The 27,586-nt window shown below is 37.6% G+C and overlaps 1 protein-coding gene across 1 annotated transcript; it reads right to left on the reverse strand.

Annotated features, from left to right (window-relative positions):
• Nucleotides 1–1,319: 1,319 nt before the first annotated feature.
• Nucleotides 1,320–27,517, reverse strand: LOC129738246 (uncharacterized). The gene is made up of 5 exons (XM_055729432.1): nucleotides 25,967–27,517; nucleotides 24,995–25,728; nucleotides 22,483–24,934; nucleotides 1,385–1,612; nucleotides 1,320–1,337 (listed from the first exon to the last, which is right to left on the reverse strand). The coding sequence occupies exons 1-5, from the start codon at nucleotides 27,329–27,331 to the stop codon at nucleotides 1,320–1,322; spliced, it is 4,797 nt and encodes a 1,598-aa protein (XP_055585407.1). The 5' UTR covers nucleotides 27,332–27,517.
• Between the last annotated feature and the right edge of the window lie 69 nt (nucleotides 27,518–27,586).

Raw genomic sequence — 27,586 nt, forward strand, 5'->3', positions numbered from 1 at the left:
GAGACCATTAGATGCTCCAGGTCAGCCAGAAGGCGCAATTGGAGCTCGTCGCCAGAAAGTCGGGTTTCGAGAGAGTTACTCTAGATGCCGTCACGAGTTACGCAGCGGTTAGCACTGTGGTTTCATTTTCGATGGCCGGGAGGAGGACTCTCGGGATCCATAACCAGGATTGGCCAGTTGAAGTGGGGAGTATAGCCAGAATTGAACGTTGAAAGAAGCTGCTTGTCAAGAGTGTTATTCTCTAATGTGGAGCTACGCTGCGATCAGTACGCGTGCGCTCATCCAAGTCTACTGTACGATTTTTCTGTAGCTTTCGAGGAGATGTTTCGGGAAATGGTAAGTTACTAGCAACGCAAAAAAGCCAGATCGGACTCATGCTGCTGAACGTTGCTCTCCGGCTTCTTGAAGCGCTCGAAGCGTTGAAACAGCGGAACGAAAAGCCATGAACCTGCAAGTCGATAGGATTATTCTCGTGCTTGTTAGCTGCGCTGCGGTTTACACACGCAAGCTTGTATTCGACGGTTGGAATCTCTTCAAAGGAGGTTGTTTTGGCAACGGTTAGCTACTTCATCCACTTTTTGATTTCTGAGGCATTATTTACGGGTGCTGCCAGACGAAGTCTTGTTAATTCAAGGAGGCATCGAAAATTAGCACTATTACCTACAAGAGGTTCCTTTTCTGGGGTTACCAGAAAGTTTGCTAGCTATTCTGCTAGAAGAGCTATTCTGAGCTACGTGGCTAACGCAGTCGTTCTTATTGATGATGGTCCAGAATCCGCCTAGAAACGGTCTGGGATCTGATCAATTTTAATCTGGAATCAGACCGAATTTGGTCTGGAAATCCGGACCAAATTTGGTCTGGAAATCCAATTCTGCTCTGGTGCTCTGGTGATACAATATTCCTGACGTCGTGACGCGATGCCAAAAACAAACTGGCAAAACATTTGGTCCGGATTTTCAGACCAAATTTGGTCCGGATTTCCAGACCAAATTTGGTCTGAAAATCTGGACCCATTGTTTTGCCAGTTTGTGTTTGGCATCGCGTCACGTCGTCAGGAATCTTGTGTCACCAGAGCACCAGAGCAGAGTTGGTCCGAATTTGGTTTTTTTTGTCTGTAATCGAACCGATTCACGGGTTGAACGGATCATGGTCCAAAACTCAATCGATTTTGGTCCGATTTTTCGATCCGTGTATATTTACATCATCACAGCTATCGCTGATGTAATGAGTAGTTATTTTAGGACTTGACGAACAAACTCGAACAAAGATTAACTCTATTCTACCACTGAAACCTGCGTTGAATATTTATTTTAAACAGGTTATGGATCCAGATGAGTCTGGAAATGAAAAACGAGTTAGTGAGAGGAGTACTCTCAATACTTGCGACCAGCGCAGAAGGACCAGCCAGGTCGAGGGGCCAGCCACCAGCCACAGCACCACCTGAGGGGCCATCTAGGAGCCAGAGGATCATCACATAGGGCCAGCCAGCTACCAGAGGACTACTGGCGCCGAGGTCAGCCAGCGAGATGTCCCCGGCCAGCCAGGAGGGTCCGCCAAAGTTCGAGTCCGGGGAGGTTCGTGGACCGAGAATGTTACTCTCGATGCCGTCACGCTGCGGTTAGCAAGCGTGAGCTCAGAATCGTCAGGGAATCGTCAGTGCAGAGGCCATGAGATGCTCCAAGTTAGCCAGAACTCGCAACTAGAGTTCGTCGCCAGAAAGCCGGGTATCGAGAGGGTTACTCATTGTCTCGTTGGCCTGAATTATGCCTAACTTCCATAGTCCAAAGAGTAACAAGACACGTCTTCTCGATAGAAAAATCGGCAGAACATACTATCTTCCTTTGCCCCAGGTTTAGGCCCTGTAAGACAACTACAGCACGGATCACACTGACATAACACTTAGAACAAAAATTCAACCATTTTCTGTATAATTTATTTTGTCAGATTTTGAAGGTTCGCAATACGGACGGCAGGTGGCGAACCTGAAAAATGTGACAAAAAATGCCCTGTAGGAAAAATTTACCTGTTTAGTCCGATTTTATCGTAGAAAAGTTTTTTTTTCAGTTGGGTGGCATTTCCTAACTGGGATGGCATTTCTTCAAATCGATCGATGCGCACTCTGGAATCGATATTGCCTACTGTTGGAAAAATTATCGAGGAAACAAAACCGAGTGTCCAGTCAGTATGGTCAGTGACTATGATTCAAGAGAAATGCAGTCTTAGATCGTGGTAAAACCCTAATACACTCAAATACTCATAGATGTATCACTTAGTCTGCAATGACCTTTCATCTGTTGTCTGATTTCCTTGTATGGAATTCTTGATCTGAGAACTGAAATAACTACTCAAATTTCGGTGGCAATTTCTTCTGGTTTTGATTCGAGGAATACAGAAAAAAAGTTAACAAAGTTCCTTAATTGCCAACAGAAGGATCTGTACCCAAGTTGTCCACCCATCATAAATCAAACCTGCTAATGGACAGTAAGCCAATGGATCGATCGATCGATCGCTACCAGGTAAGCAAATATGTCACATTTTCTGGAAGATGCATTCCGTTCAGTGCAGCAACAACTTGACAAGATGCGATCTTCCTGGATGAATTCCGTCCGTCGTGTCGCCAGTAAGTCGCCGGCGATAGATGTCAAAAATAACCAACTTATCCTCGTGGTGTGGTCGACTCCGAAATTTTTCGGAAATCCTTCTCTCCGGATAGCTCTAGAGAGACAATATAATTAATGATCATTTGTCCGTGTTTTAGGCTGGCGATGTTGTTGTTGTTATTGACGTTCGACATGGAATTGCTACCTTAAAGTTTCAGAGAGTCAATATAAAACCTTTCCTTCGATTTCCTTCACGCCCATCAGTCGAAAATTGGTTCAACATGTTTGGGACACTCAATTAACAAATTCCTCCACTTAATCTTAAGGTTTGTCTTAACCTGAAAAACAAAATTAAGCCCGTTTTCCGTTTGACGAAGATGTTGTTTGATTAATTGTTTCGATGACAATAGCTAGCAGCCAATCGGAATTCTGGATTTGGGACTGACTGAGTCTGCGACAACCAGGACGACGCCATGCGATTAATCGAATAAACTACATCTATTTGACGCTATGTTCCCGCTGTCAGAGATTGACAGATCATTAAACACGCAACATTTGGAGCAGCAGCCATCAAAACGTCTTATGGTTGGTTTTCCGGACAATGTTTATCGATAGCGAACCGAACGAGGCAATTGCGGGATCGCGGTCTAGAATGATTCCAATTTTAAAATTAAAATTCTTGGAAAATAACTAAAACAATTAATTCGCAGTCGCCTTTTCCCGCCGCGCCATCATTAGCCCGAACCCGTTTGTGAATCCGGTTACCCTCGTCAACCTGAACGGAACGGGTTGATTAATATTTTTCCAATGCTTTTTTTTATAGTTCCGTTAATGCGTTTTACCTGAGATGTGATTGCGTGTCCATCAACAATCAGGCGCGTCTCAACGAGTGCAGCAGCGCAGCAAACTCGGACGACCGGACGGCAAGCTCAACAAATGAGAAAGCAATATTGCACTGCTAATTTTTTATTAATTTATGAAAAATGCTGTACATTTTACGAATGAGTTGTGTGTTGTGTGCTGCGTTTTTCAATGCTCAGACCTCTGACGAACAAATGCGCAGTGCGTTCGAGTTGCGACAGTGAGGAATTGGTGGATTTGAGCGGACAAAATTAAGATTAACAAATTGTGAAGTTCAATGGACAATATGGTAGAGTATTTTTAATTTTGTTAATGTTTTTTTAACATCTGATCTCACCTGGGCCTTCCTGCCTCGTAAGATTTTGACTCTATATTCTCATATTCGTAGAACCCTACACTGAACCCAAATTCACTCTTAAAATACACCTGATTTTTCACTTAAAAACAAGGATCCAGTGATTTTCTTCCATTCAAGTGCGACATATACATTTCACTTGGCAGTCACTTAAATTTCAAGTGAATTCATCCACATTCACTTCAGTCGTCACTTGAATTTGAAGTGAGAAAAAATATTCACTTCCTCATCACTTGAATTTCAAGTGAAAGTCGGGTTGTAATTGTGTTTATTTTCAGAGTTCAAAATTACAAATTCTAAAGAGCAGCGTTTAAAGCTTGATGCTGGATTTGGATTTTCCCAATTCTTTACTAGGCGATTTTGGCGGTAGTTTGTGTTAAACGTGATGTAAGAAAAAGTTATTTAAAGGTGTTATCATGTTTCAGCTTGTGGGTTCAACTGGACAGATTTTCTGGTTTGCAGCAGGGAAGATTTAGAAGTCGCACTATCCGCAGTAACCGATCTGCCTTGGGATTTCGATGGAATTTTCCAATCAATAAATTTATGGCGAAACGGTAATGGAAGTATTTGAAATGCAGTTCTATAAATGTTCTTTTATTTAAAAACGCGAGAGATAATTAACTTGAAACTTACTGAGAAATTCAGATAAATGTCACTCGAACGTCATAGTGTAATTCACTTGTCCGGTCACTTAAGTTAATTCACTTGACCCATTACTTAAAATTCAAATGAAATTACGTATAGCGAGAACTTACTACAGATGTCACTTACTTTTTAAGTGAAAATTATTTTGCGTGTACGTTGTGTCTAATGCCTGCATCAGCTTCCTTGATCACGCTTCTTATGAAACCTTGATGAGATATGCGGGTAAGGGTTGGGACGGATAATCTCGCATTTTTCATCATGGTTCCATCAGATTCTATCTTATCTTTCAACATACTGCCTTAAATCTGATTCATCTCCCTTAGCTCCGGTGGATCCCACTTGATACCTAACATTCCCCTGATTTGACGCTTCAAGAAGTGATTTGGCTCTTGCTTGTCTCGCTGAGTCCTCGAGTGATGTTCGTACGTGGTCTCGACCATTTCATGACCTTTGTCTTCTTTTGCAAAGTTCTTCCTGGTCCTAACAATTTCCTCTTACTGCTTAACCCATTTGGTTAAAGTTCGATTGATCGAAGCAAATACAGACCCCGTTCGATTTTGGCAACACGCCCGTACATTTTGTGTTGCCAAAATCGAATGTTGCCAAAATCGCACGGTTTTTTTTTCTCCACTTTTTTTCAGTTATTTTTACAAAATAACTATTATTATTATCAAACTCGTTATTTTTGGTTAATTTTCGACCATTTGTAATCATTTTTTAATTTTTTTCATCATGTTTTTGGGGCATTCTCCACATTTCTTGTTTTGTATATAATGTTTGTTATCATTTGTCAAATTTGCTGTTTTTGTCGGTCTTCATCATTTTTTAGTTCTTTTTTGTCATTTTCAATCTTTTGTTTGAATTTGATTTTTAACTTTTCGAATTTTTCATCTTTTTGTCATTTTTGAGTACTTTATAATTGAAAAAAAAACTTTTTTTTTTTAATTTTTGCATTTTATCACCATTTCAGAACATAAAAACGTTTTTATGGTGTTTGTCTAAATTAAATTGGTCCTGCTATAAGAAAAACTAAAAGGTAAAGTCGATTCTAAAAACCGTTCGATTTTGGCACATGTGCCAAAATCGGATGTTGCCAAAATCGAATGTTGCCAAAATCGAATGTTGCCAAAAACTGTATACTACTGTATACTGGTCTGTATACTTAAAACCAATATTTACCACTGTCGTTTTTTCCATACAACGAAAAGGTGATAGCATCAGCAAGCTCTAGCGGATCGATTTCGATTGGTTTCATTGAACGTCAGTTGGATTAGTTTCGACCAAAAGATTGGCTGAGTGAACAATAGACTAGTTCACTTTTCGGCTTTTTTCGCAGATCACAGCCGGACTCATATGGGTTGTTCTCATGCATTTTCAAGTATTTCTGTTGAACTAATCTCTGTTCTGCGCAATGAGTTTTCGTTAAAAAAGTCCATTTTTCTTTAAAATTTTCTTATGAGAGTTCTAGCAAGCCCCTGTTAATATAAAACGATAATTTTAAGATGCATGGTGGTTGATATTATTAGCATATTTATGAATCTGTTTTAGATAATCGTTCAAAATAATCCGAAAAAATTTTAAAAATCATACAGTACCAACTTGTACCGAAATTTAACTTACAAGCTGAAGGTTTAAAATCTTCAGTAAATCCGAAAAAAATATTTTTAGCAAAATCTTTTCTAATTAGGATACCCCTGATTATTACAATAGACTGAGTCGATTTGGGGTCATTTTTGAATTTCCCAAACCCTGGGGTCTTAAAAGCTTCGTCTTGGTCCAAAACTCATCCAAGATTTTTTGCAGAATTTTTAAGTAACGTTTACATGAGTAAATTTGAACTTTTAGGTTTGTATGGGAAAATTAAAAATTTTGTTCTGAAAAATCAACATCGTTTTTGTTTCTTCTGTGGAACCGAGCCAGCTGACGGTTTTTGTGCAAATTTATAAAATTCCTCAAGAAAATTTTCCGCTGAACAACTTTGTCAAAGACCTCAACTTGGTATCTTTTTTGGCAAAAAAGTTATTAGCTGTTTAATAGGGGTATGTCTTTACGCATTGATAGAAAATAAATTCAATAGACACCACTGCTTGTGCCCCGCGAAGTATTGCATGAAAAGTAGTCATGTAATACCTCACAAGGCACCCTGCAGTGGTGTCAATTTAATTTATTGTTTATCAATGCCAAAAGACATACCCCTGTTAAACAGCTAATAACTTTTTTGACTAATAAGATACCAAGTTGAGGTCTTTGACAAAGTTGTTCAGCGGAACATTTTCTTGAGGAATTTTATAAATTGGCACAAAAACCGTCAGCTGGTTCGGTTCCACAGAAGAAACAAAAACGATGTTGATTTTTCTGTACAAAATTATCAATTTTCCCATACAAACCTAAAAGTTCAAATTTACTCATGTAAACGTTACTTAAAAATTATGCAAAAAATCATGGATGAGTTTTGGACCAAGACGAAGGTTTTAAGACCCCAGGGTTTGCGAAATTCAAAAATAACCCCAAATCGACTCAGTCTATTATTACAATTCATTTGATGTTTAAAATGTAATTATCGCCTGAATAGTAGCAAAGTTATTCAAATATTCATGCATCAATTTTCAAATCATAACAGTGTTCCTATTCAAATTTTAGCTTCATGCAATCTGAAAAACGTGGCATCAAGAGGACTTGCATACAACTTGATCAAAGCGCTTTTTTTAACTCCTGGCCCAGTCATAGGGTACTAGATTGAATAAAATATCTTTGCTTGTCTTTGCTTTGCTTTGTGTGGAGCAAATTTGAATGAAAAATATTGTATCAAATCAATTTTGTTGCAAACATCTGTAAATAACTTGACTGCAATAAATCCAATTTGTATATTTATTACATCAAAAGAAAGGTAATAAAAAGGGCTTAGCAAAAAAAACCTTTTGTAAAAAATATTTTTTTCTGATTTTCTGCAGATTTTTTACATTCAACTTGTAAGTAAAATTTCTGTACAAGTTGATACTTTATGATTTTTTAAATTTTTTCGGTTTATTTTGGACGATTATCTAAAACAGATCTATAAATATGCTAATAATATCAACCACCTTGCATCTTAAAATTATCGTTTTATATTAACAGGACTTGCTAGAACCCTCATAAAAAAAAATTCAAGAAAAATTGACTTTTTTCACATAAACTTATTGCGCAGAACAGATATTAGTTCAATTGATCTCAAATTTGCCAGAAATACATGAAAATGTATGAGAAGCAACCCATAAGAGTGCGACTTTGATCTGCGAAAAAAGCCGAAAAGTGAACTAGTCTAGTGAACAACCATTTACCGATCGAAATCGATTGAAACCAATTTCTATAGCGTATTGAACAGGCATATTGATTTATTTTTCAGGACATCACTAGATTGCATGAACAAAGCATTAACAGGTGATGTAGAGGCCTTAGTATATGCAACAAAAGTGAGCATCTTCTTGGCTGGACTGCAGTTCATATCGAAAAACACCATTCAAATATCATCTGAACCGAAGATTCCCATCGGATAAATGAATTCAACTTCTTTATTGGCAGAATTGTTCGATGTTTTCTTAACTTAACTACAAATTTGATACTTATTGAATTATTTTTTTTGAACATTAGGACATTTTGAAGACCATTTTTCAAAACCAGTCCTCGAAAATCAGGACAAATTCTTAAAAATCAGGACACCTGGCATGTCTGATCAAAGCTCCGAAAAAATCACAGTCTAACACTTCCATTTCTGTCGCCAGATAGCGCTATTCGTGTCTCCCGTTTTCTCTTTAAGTGGTGTTTTTCGGTTAAAGTATATCTGGATCGAAGTCAGACAGAATGGGGATAGGCTAAATAGCGGCACGTTATCCAAATAAACGGGAACATTGTGCTTAATTGTCCCGACTGATCTCATCCACTCTCACTTGATCAATTTGGCCCACATAATTTGGCGTGGTTCTGTTGATCACACTTGACATCGCTGATCAAGCCTAGACCCTCATGTAGCATTATTATCTGAGGTTTGGTAACTCGGCTGAAAATCATGAGACCGAAAACCATTCGGCCGATGGATATTCGGTCGATTGACGTTAGGCCCAATGGGTTATCAGGTTCAATAGGCCAAATCTGTTATCCGGCCGACAGTCATCAGGTCGAATGGTCATCAGGCCGAAGGATGTTCGAATTGGCGCAATAGGCCGAATAGGACACTTGGCCGAAGGTTATTTGGCAGAACATTTTTAGCCAAACCGATCATAAGCCGAATGGTTGCTAGGCCAACCAGATATATTAACGCTTGCCGAATGTTCGGTCGAATGATCATTAGGCCGAATGGACGATAGGCTGAATGGACGATAGGCCGAATGGTCGTAAGGCCAATTGGTCGCTAAGCCCAATGGTCACTAGGCTGAATGGTCACTAGGCTGAATGGATGTTAGGCCGATAAACCTTCATTTTCGCTCATGTGCATGTTAGGCCGAATGATCGTAAGGCCGAATGGTCATTAGGCCAAATGGTTATCGGGCCGAATGGACGATAGGTTTAATGATCATTAGGCCGAATGGATGTTAGCCCGATAAGACATATTAACGCCTGTCTGCATGTTAGGCCGAGTGATCGCCAGTCGGCCTAACATGCAGACAGGCGTTTCTAGACTGATAAGACATATTAACGCTAAAATCCATTCGGCTTATCACGGAGAAAAAAGGATAGTACTGTCAACAACTTTACACTAACATTTCATCATATTTCTGATTTATTCGTGACCAACTATTAATATTGAACTTTAATCTTTATGATATTGTGCATTCAACGATACAACTGTCTCACAAAAAATATATATGAAAAATCCATAGGTATATTCAACTTTTCAAACCATTGATCTTTTACTAATCTCTTACAAACAATCGATTCGAGCACAATTTTTCTCACTATCCAACTCAGCCAACCGAAGGGTTGCATGATCCGTTGCATTTCTTCGCCTGGCACCAGCCACCATTCCGACTTCTCACATGCGTCGAATGATTAAAAATTACCTTCACCTTACCTTACCGCACCAGAGCAAATAAATAGATTCGAAACTTACAGCAAAAATGGACAATTATGTACAAGGTAGAGCCCTCGAGATCCGTGGGACCACAAAGCCACCTTCCTCTCACTCTCGGCGATTTCCAAGCCCTGAGTAACTCCCTGTCAAAAACAGCTAGCAGTGTGGTGCCACTTTTCTTATTACTTTGACGTGTTTTTTTGAGATCTGCTATTTAGCTGAACCTCCGTACATATTACTAAATCTGAAAAAATACGTCAAATTTTCCAAGAATAAATTCATGATTCCGTGTCAATGAACAATCTACTAAATTAACTGGTGTTCGGCAGCCATTACCGAAACACCAAAATATTTACCAAACTAAAAAATAGTTACCAATATTGTGTGTTTAATACCATACGTTCGGTATTTTTTACCGATTGTTCGATAATTATTGCCGAATGTTCGGTAATTTTTACCAAACAACAAGTAGTTCAAGCCCGAAACTGATTATATTTACCGAACAACCAGTAATTTTTACCGAGCACAAAGTAAAATCTCGGTAAATGAATATTCGGTAAAACAAATTGCCGAACTCGTAGATTCCCGGTTAGTGGTAAGCAGACACAACTGTGATTTTGAACCATCACGTCCAAAACACATTGTCGTAATCTGTAAACTCGTAAGAACAGTAGTATTCTACGGTCTTCAATTTCTGCATTAATTTATCAATTATTAATCCAATTACCTTTCACAACTGGTAGCCGGCTGCCTGGTCCACAGAGAGTGAGAGAGCGTCCGGTAAAACCGGCCTCCGGTATCCTAGCGATGGCCATATTGCCCCTCTTGGCCACCAACCCCAAACCCCCCTTCAACCCAGGTTTCACCCAAGCGGGTAAAGTTGGAAAAACTCGGGCGTGGCTGGGGTCCGGGGCAGCAGCAAGTGCATTGGAATTGTAATGAGCCCTCGTCAAACGTATGAAATTGAAATGTCGTCTGACGCACGAATCAATCATTTGTTGCTGCTGCTGCTCTGCTACTCGTCTCGTCCGTCATCCATCTGCCGGTGTCCGTCTTTTGGCGCGTTATTGCCAGAGATCGAACAATTCGCCCGACCGACCGACCGGCCGGGTGTCAGGAAATGATTTGTTGTGCTTATCGGAGGCACTTGCAGAAAATGCGAAATTGACAGCTGAAACGGTTTGCCTGCTAATGGCGTCAATGGCGCGGAGCGATGCGCCAAACAATGTCGGCGAGGAAGGCGGGAACTGGAAATGGGAAAATTTCTACGTTCAGTCCCAAGCGTTTTTCTTTTTAATTCCATGTGTCCTGAGTTAGCCAGGTTTAAGTAAGAGCATATTATTCTAAAGATGTTTCTCGCTTTTAAGAGTTAAACAGAATTTTATCTCGTTTTCACTACACTTAGGTTTTTTTCTCAGTTCTAGTCAAATTGACTTTTTCATCGTTTGAGTCTTTTTCATTCCTCCATTCGCCGTTTCAACCATTTTTACCATTTTAACTATTTTTTTACAATTTTTACCACTTCTACCATTTTTACCATTTTTATCATTTCTACCATTTTTACCATTTTAACCATTTTTACCGTTTTTACCATTTTTACCATTTTTACCATTTTTACCATTTTTACCATTTTTACCGTTTTTATCATTTTTACCATTTTTACCATTTTTACCATTTTTACCATTTTTACCATTTTTACCATTTTTACCATTTTTACCATTTTTACCATTTTTACCATTTTCACCATTTTGACCATTTTTACCATTTTAACCATTTTTACCATTTTTACCATTTTTACCATTTTTACCATTTTTACCATTTTTACCATTTTTACCATTTTCACCATTTTTACCATTTTTACCATTTTTACCATTTTCAGTATTTTTGCCATTTTTACCATTTTTACCATTTTTATTATTTTTACCATTTTTGCCATTTTTACTAATTTTATCATTTCTACCATTTTAACTATTTTTACCGTTTTCACCATTTTTACCATTTTCACCATTTTTACCATTTTTACCATTTTTACCATTTTTACCATTTTTACCATTTTTACCATTTTTACCATTTTTACCATTTTTACCATTTTTTCCAATTTTGCCGTTTTTACCAATTTTTACCATTTCTACCATTTATAACCATTTTAACCATTTTCACCATTTTTTATTTTTTTACCATTTTTAACCATTTTGGCCCTTTTTAACAATTTTGACATTTTCACCATTTTACTTTTTTGACATGTTTGCTGTTTTCGTCATTTTAACCATTTTTCACCAGTTTCACATTGTTTACCATTTTTAACCATTTTTACCATTTTTACTATTTTAACCATTTTTACCATTTTTACCATTTGTACCATTTGTACCATTTCTACCATTTTTACCATTTCTACCATTTTTACCATTTTTCCTTTTTTATTATTTTTACCATTTTTACCATTTTCATCATTATTATTATTTCTACCATTTTTACCAATTTTAACAATTTTTACCATTTTTAATATTTTTATCTTTTTTACCATTTTTACCATTTTTTAGATTTTACCATTTCTACCATTTTTTCCATTTTAACCATTTTTAGCAGTTGTTACCTTTCAGATTTTCTGTCTTTCTAAATTTCTGACTTTCTACCTTTCTGACTTTCTGACTTGCTGACTTTCTGACTTTCTGACTTTCTGACTTTCTGACTTTCTGACGTTCTGACATTCTGACTTTATGACTTTCTGACTTTCTGACTTTCTGAATTTCTGACTTTCTGACTTTCTGACTTTCTGACTTTCTGACTTTCTGACTTTCTGACTTTCTGACTTTCTGACTTTCTGACTTTCTGACTTTCTGACTTTCTGACTTTCTGACTTTCTGACTTTCTGACTTTCTGACTTTCTGACTTTCTAACTTTTTGACGTTCTGACATTCTAATTTCCTGGCTTTCTGATTTTCTGACTTTCTGACTTTCTGACTTTCTGACTTTCTGACGTTCTGACATTCTGACTTTATGACTTTCTGACTTTCTGACTTTCTGAATTTCTGACTTTCTGACTTTCTGACTTTCTGACTTTCTGACTTTCTGACTTTCTGACTTTCTGACTTTCTGACTTTCTGACTTTCTGACTTTCTGACTTTCTGACTTTCTGACTTTCTGACTTTCTGACTTTCTGACTTTCTGACTTTCTGACTTTCTGACTTTCTGACTTTCTGACTTTCTGACTTTTTGACTTTCTGACTTGCTGACTTTCTGGCTTTCTGACTTTCTGACTTTCTGACTTTCTGACTTTCTGACTTTCTGACTTTCTGACTTTCTGACTTTCTGACTTTCTGACTTTCTGACTTTCTAACTTTTTGACGTTCTGACATTCTAATTTCCTGGCTTTCTGATTTTCTGACTTTCTGACTTTCTGACTCTCTGGTTTTCTAATTTTCTGAATATCTGACTTTCTGTCTTTCTGACTTTCTGACTATCTTACCTTCTGACTTTCTGACTTTCTGACTTTCTGACTTTCTGACTTTCTGACTTTCTGACTTTCTGACTTTCTGACTTTCTGACTTTCTGACTTTCTGACTTTCTGACTTTCTGACTTTCTGACTTTCTGACTTTCTGACTTTCTGACTTTCTGACTTTCTGACGATCTGACGTTTTTGACTTTCTGCTTTTCTGATTTTCTGACTTGCTGACTTTCTGGCTTTTTGACTTTCTGACTTTCTAATTTTCTGACTTTCTGACTTTTTGACTTTCTGAATTTCTGACTTTCTGACTTTCCGATTTTAAGGGTTTTGACATTCTGATTTTTGAATTTTCTGGAATTCTGATTTTCTCACACTCTGAATTTCTGATTTTTCAACTTTCTGACTTTCTGACTGTCAGATTTTCTGACTGTCTGACTTTCTGAATTTCTGACTTTCTAACTTTCTAACTTTTTGACATTCTGACTATCTGACTTTCTATCCTTTTGACTTTATGATTTTCTGAATTTTTGACTTCAGACTTTTTAGTTTTCTGACTTTCTGACTTTTTGACTTTCTGACTTTCTGACTTTCTGACCTTATGACTTTCTGACGTTCTGACATTTTACCTTTCTGATTTTCTGTCTTTCTGTCTTTCTGATTTCCTGACTTTCTGACTTTCTGACAATCATGATTTCTGACTTTCTGATTTTCTGACTTTCTGACTTTCTGACTTTCTGACTTTCTGACTTTCTGACTTTCTGACTTTCTGACTTTCTGACTTTCTGACTTTCTGACTTTCTGACTTTCTGACTTTCTGACTTTCTGACTTTCTGACTTTCTGACTTTCTGACTTTCTGACTTTCTGACTTTCTGACTTTCTGACTTTCTGCCGTACTGACTTTCTGGCTTTCTGACTTTCTGACTTTCTGACTTTCTGATTTTCTGATTTCTGACTTTCTGACTTTAAGACTTTCTGACTTTCTGACTTTCTGACTTTCTGACTTTCTGACTTTCTGACTTTCTGACTTTCTGACTTTCTGACTTTCTGACTTTCTGACTTTCTGACTTTCCGATTTTAAGGGTTTTGACATTCTGATTTTTGAATTTTCTGGAATTCTGATTTTCTCACACTCTGAATTTCTGATTTTTCAACTTTCTGACTTTCTGACTGTCAGATTTTCTGACTGTCTGACTTTCTGAATTTCTGACTTTCTAACTTTCTAACTTTTTGACATTCTGACTATCTGACTTTCTATCCTTTTGACTTTATGATTTTCTGAATTTTTGACTTTCAGACTTTTTAATTTTCTGACTTTCTGACTTTTTTACTTTCTGACTTTCTGACTTTCTGACCTTCTGACTTTCTGATTTTCTGACTTTCTGACGTTCTGACATTTTACCTTTCTGATTTTCTGTCTTTCTGTCTTTCTGATTTCTTGACTTTCTGACTTTCTGACAATCAGGATTTCTGACTTTCTGATTTTCCGACTCTCTGACTTTCTGACTTTCTGCATTTCTGACTTTTTGACTTACGGACTTTTCGACTACCTGACCTTCTTATTTTCTGACTTTCTGACTTTCCGACTTTCTGACTTTCTGACTTTCTGACTTTCTGACTTTCTGACTTTCTGACTTTCTGACTTTCTGACTTTCTGACTTTCTGACTTTCTGACTTTCTGACTTTCTGACTTTCTGACTTTCTGACTTTCTGACTTTCTGACTTTCTTACTTTCTGCCCCACTGACTTTCTGGCTTGCAGACTTTCTGAATTTTCGAATTTCTGACTTTCTGAGTTTTCGACTTTCTGACTTTCATGCCTTCTGACCTTCAGACTTTCTGGCTTTCTGACTTTCTGACTTTCTGATTATTGACTTTCTGACTCTCTGATTTTCTGACTTTCTGACTTGCTGACTATCTGACTTTTTGACTTTCTGACTTTCTGACTTTCAGGCTCTCTGACTTTCTGACGTTTTGGCTTTCTGACTTTCTGACTTTCAGGCTCTCTGACTTTCTGACTTTCTGACTTTCTAACTTTCAGACTCTCTGATTTTCTGGTTTTCTGACTTTCTGACTTGCTAAATTTCTGCGTTTCATTCTCTCTGAATTTCTGACTTTCCAACTTGTTGAATTTCTGACTTTCTTAATTCCAGGCATTCTGACTTTCTGATTTTCTGACTTTCAAACTTTTTGACTTTTTGTCTTTTGGAGTTTCTTACGTTTTAACTGTCTGACTTTCTATTCTTCTGTCTTTCTGATTTTCTATGTTTCTGACATATAGACTGCCTTACTTTCTGAAAGTTTGTCAGTAAGAAAGTCCAAAGTCGGAAAATTTGTAAGGACTTACTTAAGAACTTTCCGAATTTTTCGTTTTCTGTATTTTGGTCTCTCGAACTTTCTTACTTGTTGACTTTCGAATTTTAGTGTTACCTGCCTTTATGTTATTTTGTATCCTTTCAAAAATATTGTTTAAATTATACTACCGTCCCAACTCTTTAAGGGATCTGTGAGAAAATTTAAAAAAAAAAAACTTGTTCCGACTATCGATGTGATTTCCGTTGACTTACACTAACAAATTTTTCCGCACTTGTTTTCACCTATTTTGTTTTGTTTATTTTTTCATGCAACGCAACCTTTGCTGGTAATTTCAAGTTTTTAATGTAATTGATCATCATAAAATTTTGACACGACCAAAAACCAAAAACTACTTAACTTAACATGTGCGAGGTTTTTTAAACTTTAACGATACATAAAATTCAAACTCTATTTCACAAAGAAATAAAAACAAGTGTGTTGGATACACAATAAAATATGCTTTAAAAATATGTATAAAAGAGTACAAAAAAAACTGTGCAAAATTTCAGCTCAATCGGACTTGATTTAGGAGTGTCTTAAAGTGCTAGACTTTGAAGTCTAGGTTTTTTATCTTAAAAAATCACCTGATTTCGACGTTTTATGCAAATTTAGGTCATTTGGCATCAACATTAAAATTTTGATTTTTTCGATTTCTCTGGTGATTTTTGAGGATAAAAAAAAATCGAAACTTCGAGCGCTTTGAGGCACCCTCACTCAAGTCTGATTGAGCTGAAATTTTGCACAGGTCAGTATTTTTTGACCGATCTTCAAGATGTAAATGGTCGATTTGATAAATTCGACATGACTCATTTGGCTGCCACCCTAATATACAGATTTTCGAGATTCCGTTGAAAATTAAAGGAATAACATTAAAATGCCTGTTGAATAAACGTATTTTTAATTTTCTGACGGGAATGCGCCGGAGTTCTTGAGATTTTCCCAAAATTCCAAATTTCGTTTATGTTTTTTTTTTCGACTTAACGCATAATTTTCGTACATTTAAAAAAAAACCCGAAATATTTGAGGATATATTTTTTCGTTGGAAATTGTATTTAAAAAAAACACATAACTTTGTCATATTTAAACGGAAATCGTAAAATTTAACATCAACCTTCACTATACTTTAAAAGTTGTTTAAAAATACAGTTCAATATCTCGGAATAAAAATAATTTTAAACGCGCCCAATATTATTTGGTTCTATGTCGCAAGAATGAAACATAGAAGAAATTTTGGAGATGTTCTGAAGACCACGGCGCAAGCTGGTCTAATAAAAAAAATCTGTTATACGGGGTTTCGCAAGGTTTTTCTATTGGATAAGAATTTGTTTCAATTTCGATTTATAAAAATTGTCTAAACTCTTTTTAACTTCGCAGAAATGTGGTGTGAATCCTGAAAAACAAAAATCCTGTAGGAACGCTCAATTTGGCTGTATCCGAGAAGGTGAAAATAAGACCCATAAAAAGCGACCCGGAGCAAGATATCTCTCGCACAGAAGCCACCTCATATTACCAGGTCGTAAATTGATAAATATCGAACGCGCTGTGACCACTGTTTCATCTCCTAATGATCTCACCCGGGTCTCCCCGCATGTTCTTCCGCGAGCCACGCCTCCCCAATCCCTCGTCGTTTCCACAGAAGAAGAAGAAAAAAGCCGAAGCGATTATTTCAAGACTGGAAGCGTTTTCGGCTAATCCGGCGCGTATCGTCCCCGATCCTCTTCGCGCAGACGGACGGACGAAAAATTAATTAATCACGGTCGTTTTCTCTCGGGTTTCCCGTCCACCGACCACCACCTCGATCCGGTTCCTTTCGTTTCAACCTCGCTCCTGTTCGTGATACGACCAACGATCATCGGCAGGCAAGCGAAGAAGAGTTTTAACGATTTCTCGGAAGCGCTTTCCTCAAGATCCACGGGAAAGTTGGCTGATGGGGTACCGTGGAATATCTCAATATCCATAATTCTGAAGGGAAAATTGGTTCTTGTTATGATAATTTATGATCTGATAAGACAGACCCGGAGGAGGGACCCAAGCCGTAAACCTCCCGGTCAGCAGCAGCAGCAATCGAAACAAAAGCAACCAACACAACACGATCGAATTAGAAAGATCAATAGAGATAACTTTCTGTGAGGTTGTGAGAGGACTCCGAGAGAAGGTGAAACGATTAACGAAATTGTATCGGAATTGAATTGGAACGAGCTCACCTGATGGACCCCCGCCCGAGATCTCCGACCGAAATACATACATATCTCCCACTGGGAACTGTCCCGGTAGCCGTTAATTGGATGGAATTCGGGAGCGATTCGCCATTCGGATCGATGATAAAATGCTCCGGCATTGTTTCAGATAGATGTTTTCTGTTTGTTTCTAGGGAGGTTTTGGTTTTTCTGATTTCTGGGAATGAAGTTTTCGGAATGTTGATTAATGGATTCGGTTGATAGTTTCGATTGAGATTTTACCAGATTTTTTTCTTTGCAACAAATTGGTTTCGGAAACTAGTTACCCAGCTAAAAATAGCAAATTCAATAGGTGTGTTCTTTTATTTGTTTTACGGAGTTCCATTTCCTAACTTAGTCTTTAACAAGCTACCAGGCTTTATCAACAGAAACACGTTGATAATATTGTGTTAATAAAAAAAAGTGGCCCTTTGCCATGCAACGGGAGGCAGATGGGCGTGGGAGTAATCAAGGAGCTAAGCGGATGATTTAGATGCGCCACTCCGAAGATTCCATCCCTCTGTTTGGTGCTTGCCCGGCTTAGAGACTCATTAATAGGGTGGGTGTATTCTGTACAGCACCCCACTGTTCCTCAAACCGTTGAAATTAAGCAAAGACTTCGAAACTAAGGTTTTAGTTGGTTCGAAAATTACCTTTTTCAAAAATCCTCATTCGACCCACTCTACCCGACCAAATTTCCTAGGATTATGGGTTTGGACTGGGAGGATCTAATTAGTTAATACCTAATGGTAATCATTTTCTTATCCGGATCGATTTCAGATCCGCTCAAGCGATTTGGTGGTGTTGCAAAGCAACACATAAAAATAAAAATTTCCTCGGGATTCGAACTCTTAATCTCACGGCTACTGAGTTCGAAAACTGCAGCGACCTAACCGACTGAGCCATCGCAGTTGGTTGGTCACTCGGAGAGCTACAGGGGTAAAAGAGAATACTGTTGTTGATTTCAGTAATGAGTATTTACTCGTTTGTCGGTGGCTCAAACCTTTTTTTTAAAGACATACACCGTCTTATCCGATTTAGGCTTTAGGCGTCATCCATAAATTACGTAACGCAAAAATTGCACTTTTCTGACCCCCCCCCCGTATGTCACAAATTGTAACGCTTCAACGTACCCCCCTATGAAAATTACGTAACGCTGATAATTAAGCCCCCCCCCCCCTCATCTTCTCATGGTTTTGAATACTGATTTTCTAAGGTAAAAAAATATTTCAACATAATTTTTTTAACGTTCTTCAAATCGGAATTAATATCAGTCTATCCAAATCGCTTCTTAGTACTCATTGATGATTCCTCTCATAAAATAAATTGATTGTCTGGTTATGAGTTGCTCTTTGCTTGTAAACTGATGATCTATCTTATTTACTTTAATTTGTTCAAGAAGCTTAACTTGGTATGCGAAATATATTCCACTAAGTAATATTCATCGCAAGAATCAAAATTGCATTTTTTTAGAAAAAATAGTAAAATTTACGTCTTAAGGTTGAATTGGGTTCTAGGGGGTAAATGTACCTAAATGTAGGGGTTTTTTTCAACGGTTATTTCACGGATATTTAATACACCTTTCAAGAAGTCTATTTCAGAATCTTTAAAGAGGAAAAATTAAAAAACCAGTTTCAATCATATTGAGGCTTACAAATTTTAAACTGATTTTGGTTTGCATATCATTCTGAAAAAATTGAATAACATAAAAACAGCTGCGATCAAACTGAAATTTTTAAGGAAGAAATCGTTACGTAACGATGAGCATACCTCCCCCCCTCCCCTATGTCACAATTCGTAACGTTCGAGCTAACCCCCTCCCCCCCTAGGAGCGTTACGTAATTTATGGATGTCCCCTTACAGACTGAATAAATGACGTGGACAATTCAAGATTAACATTTAACACCCAATACCGAGATGGAAATCGAATCTATGCCATCAGTGGACCAGCGATGACCGTCTTACCACGCTTATCACTCGACCACCGAGACGTACTATTTTCCATTTCTTTCCGATTCTCATCACACGTTAAAACGAACTAGCACTACTTGTGATGCACTCGGAAGGAAAAACCGAGGGAAAAAAGTAACTTTGAATACAGTGTGGACTCGATTCTACGTAGACTCAATTATTCGGTGCTTCGGTTATCCGTGACTCGATTATTCGCTCAAAATTTTTTAGTGATTCTTTGAACATTGAAATAAGATTAAAAAAAACCTATAATTTTGTCCTCATTTAACCATCATCTGATAAAGTCCTCGTCGTATCTAAATCTTTCTAGTTTTTTCTAGTCTTGTTTTTATGTGTTCTTTTTTAGTTTTATCTCGTTTAGTTTTTTAATTGATTGTTTTTTTCTCAATTATTTTCTTGTTTCACTTTTTTTTCGAATAGTTTTTTCTAATTTTATAAAGATTTTGGACAATATACAGCATTTTAAAGATCTGCGGAAGTCACCATCTTGGGTGGCGTCAGATTGCAAAATTTGACTTCTAGTTGCTTAGCCCTTTCACCAAATACCAATATTGTGGGGGCTGGATGTAATTTTTAGTCGTTAACAGCATTTTAAAGTTTATCGTAAGCCGCCATCTTGGATTTCAAGATGGAGCCAGGTGAATGGGTTTCAAGATGGCGCCAGAAATCGAGATTCGACTTCTTCTAATTATGCCCTTTCACACAATACCGATATTCTGGAGAATTTATGCTATTTTTAGTCATTTACAGCATTTAAAGTTCAGCGGAAGCCGCCATCTTGGATTTCAAGATGGCATCAGAAAGGAAAAATTCGACTTCTTCTAATTAAGCCTTTTTGCTCAATACCGATATTCTGGAGATTTCATGCGATTTTCAGTGATCAACAGTATTCTAAACTTAAGCAGAAGCTGCCATTTTGGATTTCAAGATGGCGTCAGATAGGAATCCATGGGACTTTTAGTCATTTTCAGCAATTAAAATTCAGCTGAAGCCGTCATCTTGGATTTCAAGATGGCGTAAGAAAGGAAAAATTCTACTGCTTCAAGTTCACCCAACGCCAATATTTTGAATTTTCTAAGCGATTTCAAGTTATTTACAGCATTTTAAACTTAATCGGAAGCCGCCATCCTTGATTTCAAGAAGAAGGCGTCGCACAACGAAATTCGACTTCAACTCATGGTATCATAGCACTGGATATTCACAACCAATGACAACCTTATTTATTTCATTTAAAAAGTCTGTTCTCATTTACTATACGTACAAATGATTAACAATTCAGATATGAGGAATTCATCCTATGCGTTTAATTGATTTTGCTTGCGAGAGAAGCGTCAAATTTTAGCTATTTATATGTCTCTCAAAGACCGTTATAAAAACTTATAAGCCATTTTTATAACCATAATAAAGCTTGACTAACGCCATGTGGGTCTCGAAATCGAATGGAAAAAAATGACGCTATCTTTATGAAATTACAATGCAAGTATTTTAGAATTTTTTTCAGGCCTTTTTTATTACATTCCATCATGATTTCGATGACATTATTGTAGGGATGAGATGAAGGATGGCCTCCCGGTGGAAATAAGACGGAATTGCCCCTGTAAAGCGCAGATATTTAAGGCTGCTGCTGCTGATTGTTTTGATTTGGCCTTCCGGTGGAAATAAGACGGAATTTCCCCTGGAAAGCGCAGGTATTTAAGGCTGCTGCTGCTAATAGTTTTGATTTGGCCTTCCGATGGAGATAAGACGGAACTGCCGTTAGAAGCACAGATATTTAAGGCTGCTGCTGCTGATTGTTTTGATTTGGCCTTCCGGTGGAAATAAGACGGAATTGCCGTTAAAAGCGCAGATATTTAAGGCTGTTGCTGCTGATTGTTTGTTTTGAATAAGCCTTCTGGTTGGGCAGGCTGTTTCTTAGAATACTATCGAATTATTCCGGCTCTTGTAAACAGAGACAGAATAACAAGGAAAGCACAGTTTGCGATAGCTGTTGCTAAGAATGTTTTTTTTTGCGGATTGTTCCGGCTCTGGTAAATAAAAGCAGAGCGACAGAGAAAGCACAAATCGGGAAGGTTTTTAAGAAGAATATTTTCGGAAGAAATGAAGAATAGAAAAAGAAAAAAAAAGATTTGAAAAGATTTTGCAGAGAATGGAATGTAGAATTGAGATGAGGGATATTTGGGATATAAAATTTTGTATTTTAGAAAAAAAAAAAGTCGGTAAATTAAAGATTCTATTGAGAATAGAGTTGAGAAGGAATGTAGAAATGTGATGAAGGATGTAGTAGCCACGCTTTGTTTTCTCCATCTTTGCTCTATTAAAATTACTTTTAATCCAACTTTGAAATCACTTTTAAAAGTACACCAGTAGAATCAAACACGACTTACTTCTAATCCGTTATTTTTCCGAATGCCTATCTTTTGCCGATTTCCTTTTCTCTCCCCTTGCTTTCTCTTTCTTTCACTTTTTTTTTTATTAATTTCTACACGCTTATCTAATTCTACACGCTTTTATAATTTTAAAGACCTATGTGTTACTCTAAACTATCTTTACATAAGTTTCAAACTTTCACTCGACTTTTAGAATACTATAATAATTTGTATCTCATTTCCTACATTACCTCCCTGCTCCACTTTCTTTTTAATAACGACAATTTTACCTATGTTCGATAACGCGAACAAAAGTTTTAAAAAATAATGGTTCTCTCAAGTACTATAAATTCATTATCTTTTTTTTTAATTTTTTTTTTTTTTTTGCATTCTTGAATAAGTATGCCCACTGTGTATATGTCATTCTTAAAATAACATCGCACCGAACATCACATATGCGACACATATGTCGAACTCATTTGTTATTCGTTGTTTTGGTATGAGGATCTTATTTACTTTCTTGCCTCGTTGAAATTTTCTAAGTTTTACTTTTAATTTAGTGTATTTACTGAATTGAAACGATCGAAAAGAAAAGTTAAAACTAATCAATGGAACAAACAAAAAACATCGTCATATCGGGCTGGTCTCTTCAAATTCTTTCTTTCACGGAGCCGTGTAGAGACTGGAAGAAAACGTTCTTTCTGCTGATTGGCCTCATCCGCAGGAGAACGGCTAGTAGGCTGTTCTGCTTCACCAGGTATTAAAATGTTTTCCGGGTCATACTTTTTAATATCTTCAATATTCCGCGTGTACTGGACTCCGTTTTGGCTAATAATAACGACTTTTCCTCCTTCTCTAGCTACAACCGAAAAATACTCTGACGAAAACGAAGGATCGGACTTACTTTTTTTGGATTGAAACAACAGAACCTTGTCGCCGACTTTGATGGTAGATTCTTTAGCACCACGGTTGATATTCGCGTAAGTTTTGTCCATATATTTAGTTTCCTTATCACGTTCAGCGATATCTATTCTGTCCAACGTTTTGATTTTAGGGCTCCATAGAGCTGGAAACGTTCCCCGATATTTCCAGCCCACAAGAAGCTCAAACGGAGTTACGTTGAGCCTGGCATGTGGTACTAAAGTGTTGTGATGATGTATATACTTCTGGAGTGCTGTTCGCCAGTTAACACCATCGATTTTTGCGGCAGTTAGTGCTTTTATTATCCCTTGGTTTTGACGTTCTACAGCACCGTTGGTACGAGGACACAAGGGTATGGATTTCTTAATTTTAACTGCTTTTTCCTCCCAAAACTCACAGAAAGTCGCGCTTTGAAATGGTGGTCCATTATCGCTTTGTAACAGTTTTGGACAGCCCCATAGCTTGAAAATGTTACACAATGCCGCATTAGTACTGTCTGCGTCAGTGCGGTGCATTTCGACTACGGTCAGGTACCTTGAATATGTGTCTAGTAATACCAGAAACTCGCCAGAACCAAAACCAGGAACCGCCAGAAAATCTACTTGTAGGATCTCCCAGGGTCCTTCAGGTAAGTCTCGGCTGTAGAGCGGAATTGGTGGATTTCTCTTCGACATCATAACACAGGTTTTACAATTTTTGACGAAGTTTTCGGTATCCTTGGCCATTCCTGGCCACCAAAAAAATTCTCGCATAATTCGTTTCATTGCCGTTTCACCAATGTGACCACCGTGAGAGGATAAAAGTGCTGCATTGTGCAGAGACTTCGGCAATATTATTCTATCGTCCTTGTACAGTAACGAGCCTAGATTGTTTATATTCTTCTTGTGAGCAGCATACTTCTTCAGTTCGATAGACCAATTATTATTTCTCAAATTATTTTTGAGGAGCTGTAATTCATCGTCATTTTCAGTCTCTGTTTCGATTTCCTGTAACGTCAAATCCATAACACCTGCTTCTAATGCAAACAGTAAATGATTTGCTTCTTCTTCTTCAAACGGTATTGCTTTTTCGGTATTCTGTATAAGCCTAGAGAGGGCATCAGCGACATTACTGTGTCCTGATACGCCCATGATCTTGAAGTCGTAAGACTGCAGGCGTAGGGCCCAAGCTTCAGCCCTAGATGTCGCTCTTTTGCCAATCCTATGTAGTCCATTATAAATAAACTCGTTAGCCTGTGCATCTGTTCGAACTACAAATGATCGCCCCATCAAGTGATAATTAAAGCGTTCAACGCCCCATACAACTGCCAGTGCCTCCCTATGTGTTTGGGGATACTTTTGTTCAGTAGGTGTGAGGGCTTTTGAAGCGCACGCAATAATTCTTGCATTCCCTTCACTGTTGTATTGCACTAGTACTGCCCCTAGTCCGATTCCTGAAGCGTCTACAAATAATTCAATTTTATCGGTTTTGCTGTAGTATCCCAATTTTTGGATTGTCTTGAGTGCATCATTTTTCAAGTAATCAAACTCTTGCTGTTCAGATTCTGTCCAGTAAAAGGACGGAGAGTTTGCCAATGCTCTTAATTTTTCGGTAAATGTTGCCCTGTGAATTATGAATCGATCTGCAAATGTAATGAGCCCGAGAAAGCTTTTAACCTCTGAGCATGACACAGGTCTCCGAAAATTTCGAATGGCATCCACTTTTTCTGCCTCTACAGCCCACCCTTCTGAGGTGAGAGTGAAACCCAAGAACTTTACCGACTGACTGCCGAAGACGCATTTCGAGGTATTTACTTCCACATTATGATTCGCTAGCCTCGATTTAACTTTTTGCAAACGCTCGTCGTGTTCGGTTTTTGTTCGACCGTAAACTAAAATGTCGTCTTGGTAGTTTTTGGTTCCTTCGCAACCTTCAAGAATCTTGCATTGTAGAGTTTCCTGAAATATGTCAGGGGCGTTCGTCAGCCCAAAGGGTAAACGAACAAATCTAAACATACCGAACTCGGTATAGAAGTTTGTTAGATGGCGTGATCCTTCCTCAAGAACAATGTGGAAAAACGCGTTAGAGAGATCAATTGTTGAAAACCATGTAGCTCCGTCAAGATCCGAGAGAATTTTTTCCAAAGTTGGCATAGCGAAAGGTGTTCTTTTGATGTACCTGAAATTTCATTTGAAATCAGTCTAAAGTAAAAAGTTTAGTATGTCATTTTATTCTCACCGATTAGGACCACGAAGATCGATCACGAGTCGAATATCATGTTTACCTTTAGGCACAACAATCATGGAAGAACAGAAACTGTTATCCATTTCTGAAGTCACCGGTTCTATTATGCTTGCCGAAATAAGTTCTTTGAGTCGTTTTTCTACCAGTGGTTTCAAAGATACAGGAATGTTCATAAACACGTTTCGACACGGAACCTTGGATCGATCGTAATCAATAGATACGGGTGGAATATTAAATTTTGCAAATTCCTTTTTAACATTGATGTGAGAAATTTCGCCAGCTCCGAATTCTCTTGTTGATCGATTATTTGATTCTTTAACTGGTACATCAAGTCCAAGCAAAAGAATACTATAACGCTGTGAAGTTGCCCTACTTAGTAGAGGTTGATTTGCTTGTACCACAAAAAACTTTTCGATGTATATTGGACGATCAATAGATATAAATAAAGGTGCTTCGAAAGTTAACAATACTTCGATTTCTTTTGCCGTAGCGTAAGCTTTAAGTGGACGATCGCTTTTCTGAATATTAAGTAATTGATTCCTTGCTTCCAAGTTCTCCCATAACACGTTGAACATTGTCTTGGTAACCGTGTTCACTTGTGCGCCCGAATCTATCAGAAAGGAGAATTTCATGCCCGCTATTTTTGCCTCTATTAATCCATCTTTGGGTTTGATTTCAATAGACGCTATCATCCAATCGAACGTTTTATAACAGTGGTGGCCTTGCATCTGTCAAAAAAAACAAATTTCAATTACCATAACTTTTCTTTAATATTTTTTTTTTATTATTATTATTGAGCTATTTGAGACAACTTTAAATGACTAACTCATTACTTTGCAAAAATAACTGTAAATTAACTTATAGTTTTAATAATATTAAATTAAGTGAACAAATCTGAACCTTATAAATTATTGGACGATAATAGATATTACTGTTTACTTTCAGTCATTCATTGGAATCACCTACATTTTCAATTTCCGACGAGTCTTCCGATTTTTCCACGGCTGAGATGCTTGCTGATGGACCTTTGAACCTTTGCTCCATACGACGACGTTTCATGGGAGGATGTGGACAAGCACGAATTATATGGCCGAATTCATCACAATTTTTGCATTGGTATTCCTTGGCAAAACAATCAGATGATTTGTGAAACACGCTATGACAATGAACACATTTGTTCTCGTTAGTACCAGAACCTCCACGGAGACTTGATGAACGGTTTCCAAATCCGCCACGTGTTGAGAGTGCTTTTGCGTTCGGTGAATTTTTCCAAGGCGAACTCGATCCAGTTGTAGAGCGATTGTTTTGGAATCTGTTGCGCATACCCCCAGCTGACGAATATCGATTTTGCGCCTCTTTCCAAGGATTCATTACGCCAGAATCAAAACGAGAATTCCCTTGACTCCAAGGTCTCTTTGGTGCTCCTCGTTCAGAGCTACCTGTGTAATCGACACGTGCTAACATCGCCGGCTCTTTCGGTGGAAGTTTTTGTTGGAAAAACTCTTCATTCATACGAATGGTTTCGATTTCTTTTACTTTGTCCACAACTTGAGAGAATGTGCCTTTGCAACTCATCATTTTCATAGCCATTTTACGTACATCTTTATTTTTAGCAGAGCCAGCAATAACATTAATGATTTCGGAAAATTCTTTATCACCATCATAGTTGCACAATCTTGCAAGTGAGCCTAATCGCATAACAAAGTTAAGGTCAGATTCCTCCGGATTTTGTTGTATCATCGCGAGCTTACGACGTTGCATCATGACATCGGTATCAGATGAGAAATGGGTCGACAGCCGATACATAGCGTTGGTAAAGGGATAGATTTCAAAATCTGGAGCCCCCGGAGAAGAATGAATGTTTCGGTAGATTTCCAATAGCCGTGAACCAGCTTTTACTTTAAAAACTGTAAATTTAACTTGCTCATCGTTAATGCCAGCCAACTTTAGAGAGTCTACTAACAAGTCTTTCCAATTATTGAAAGCTTGCCGTTCAATTACTGAACTATTTTCCAGTGGTTTGCATTCAGGTATTGCGATGGAAGCTATAGACATTTGGTTCAACGAAGCAACAAAACGAGACTCTTCGAGTTGACTGGAACGTGTTGGCTGAAAAATAGACACTCGACTTTCAATATTCGCGATATTGTTGTTACGTTGAGCACTTGGTAGTTCCACCTCCTCTTCATATTCTTCTACACCCGTTTCCGGAGTGTGAGACTTTTGCCAACCCAAACGTACTTGAAGGCATTTTATTGTTTCATTTGCGCGATCCAACTCTTTAGCAAGATTCTTAGAATGAGCTTTCTCTTTAGCCAATTCGCGACGCATGTTCTCTAATTCGTGCTCTTGAGATTCAATCCTGAAAAAACAAGTCGTTCAATACTCAATTAAATTTGGAATTAATTTTAATGACGATTATCAGTCGTGTTCTAAATTTTGAATTAACTTTCTGTATTTTGCTCCGACAAGTGTATCGAAACCTGTACCAAAATACAACATTATCTTTTACTTTATTTTGAGGCATTTGGCTAAATTTTTTTTTTTTATTATTTTTTTTTAATTATTTGTATCGAGACTTCTCAC

Source organism: Uranotaenia lowii, chromosome 1 (assembly GCF_029784155.1).
Source record: "Uranotaenia lowii strain MFRU-FL chromosome 1, ASM2978415v1, whole genome shotgun sequence".
In the NCBI taxonomy this organism is placed as follows: Eukaryota; Metazoa; Arthropoda; class Insecta; order Diptera; family Culicidae; genus Uranotaenia; species Uranotaenia lowii.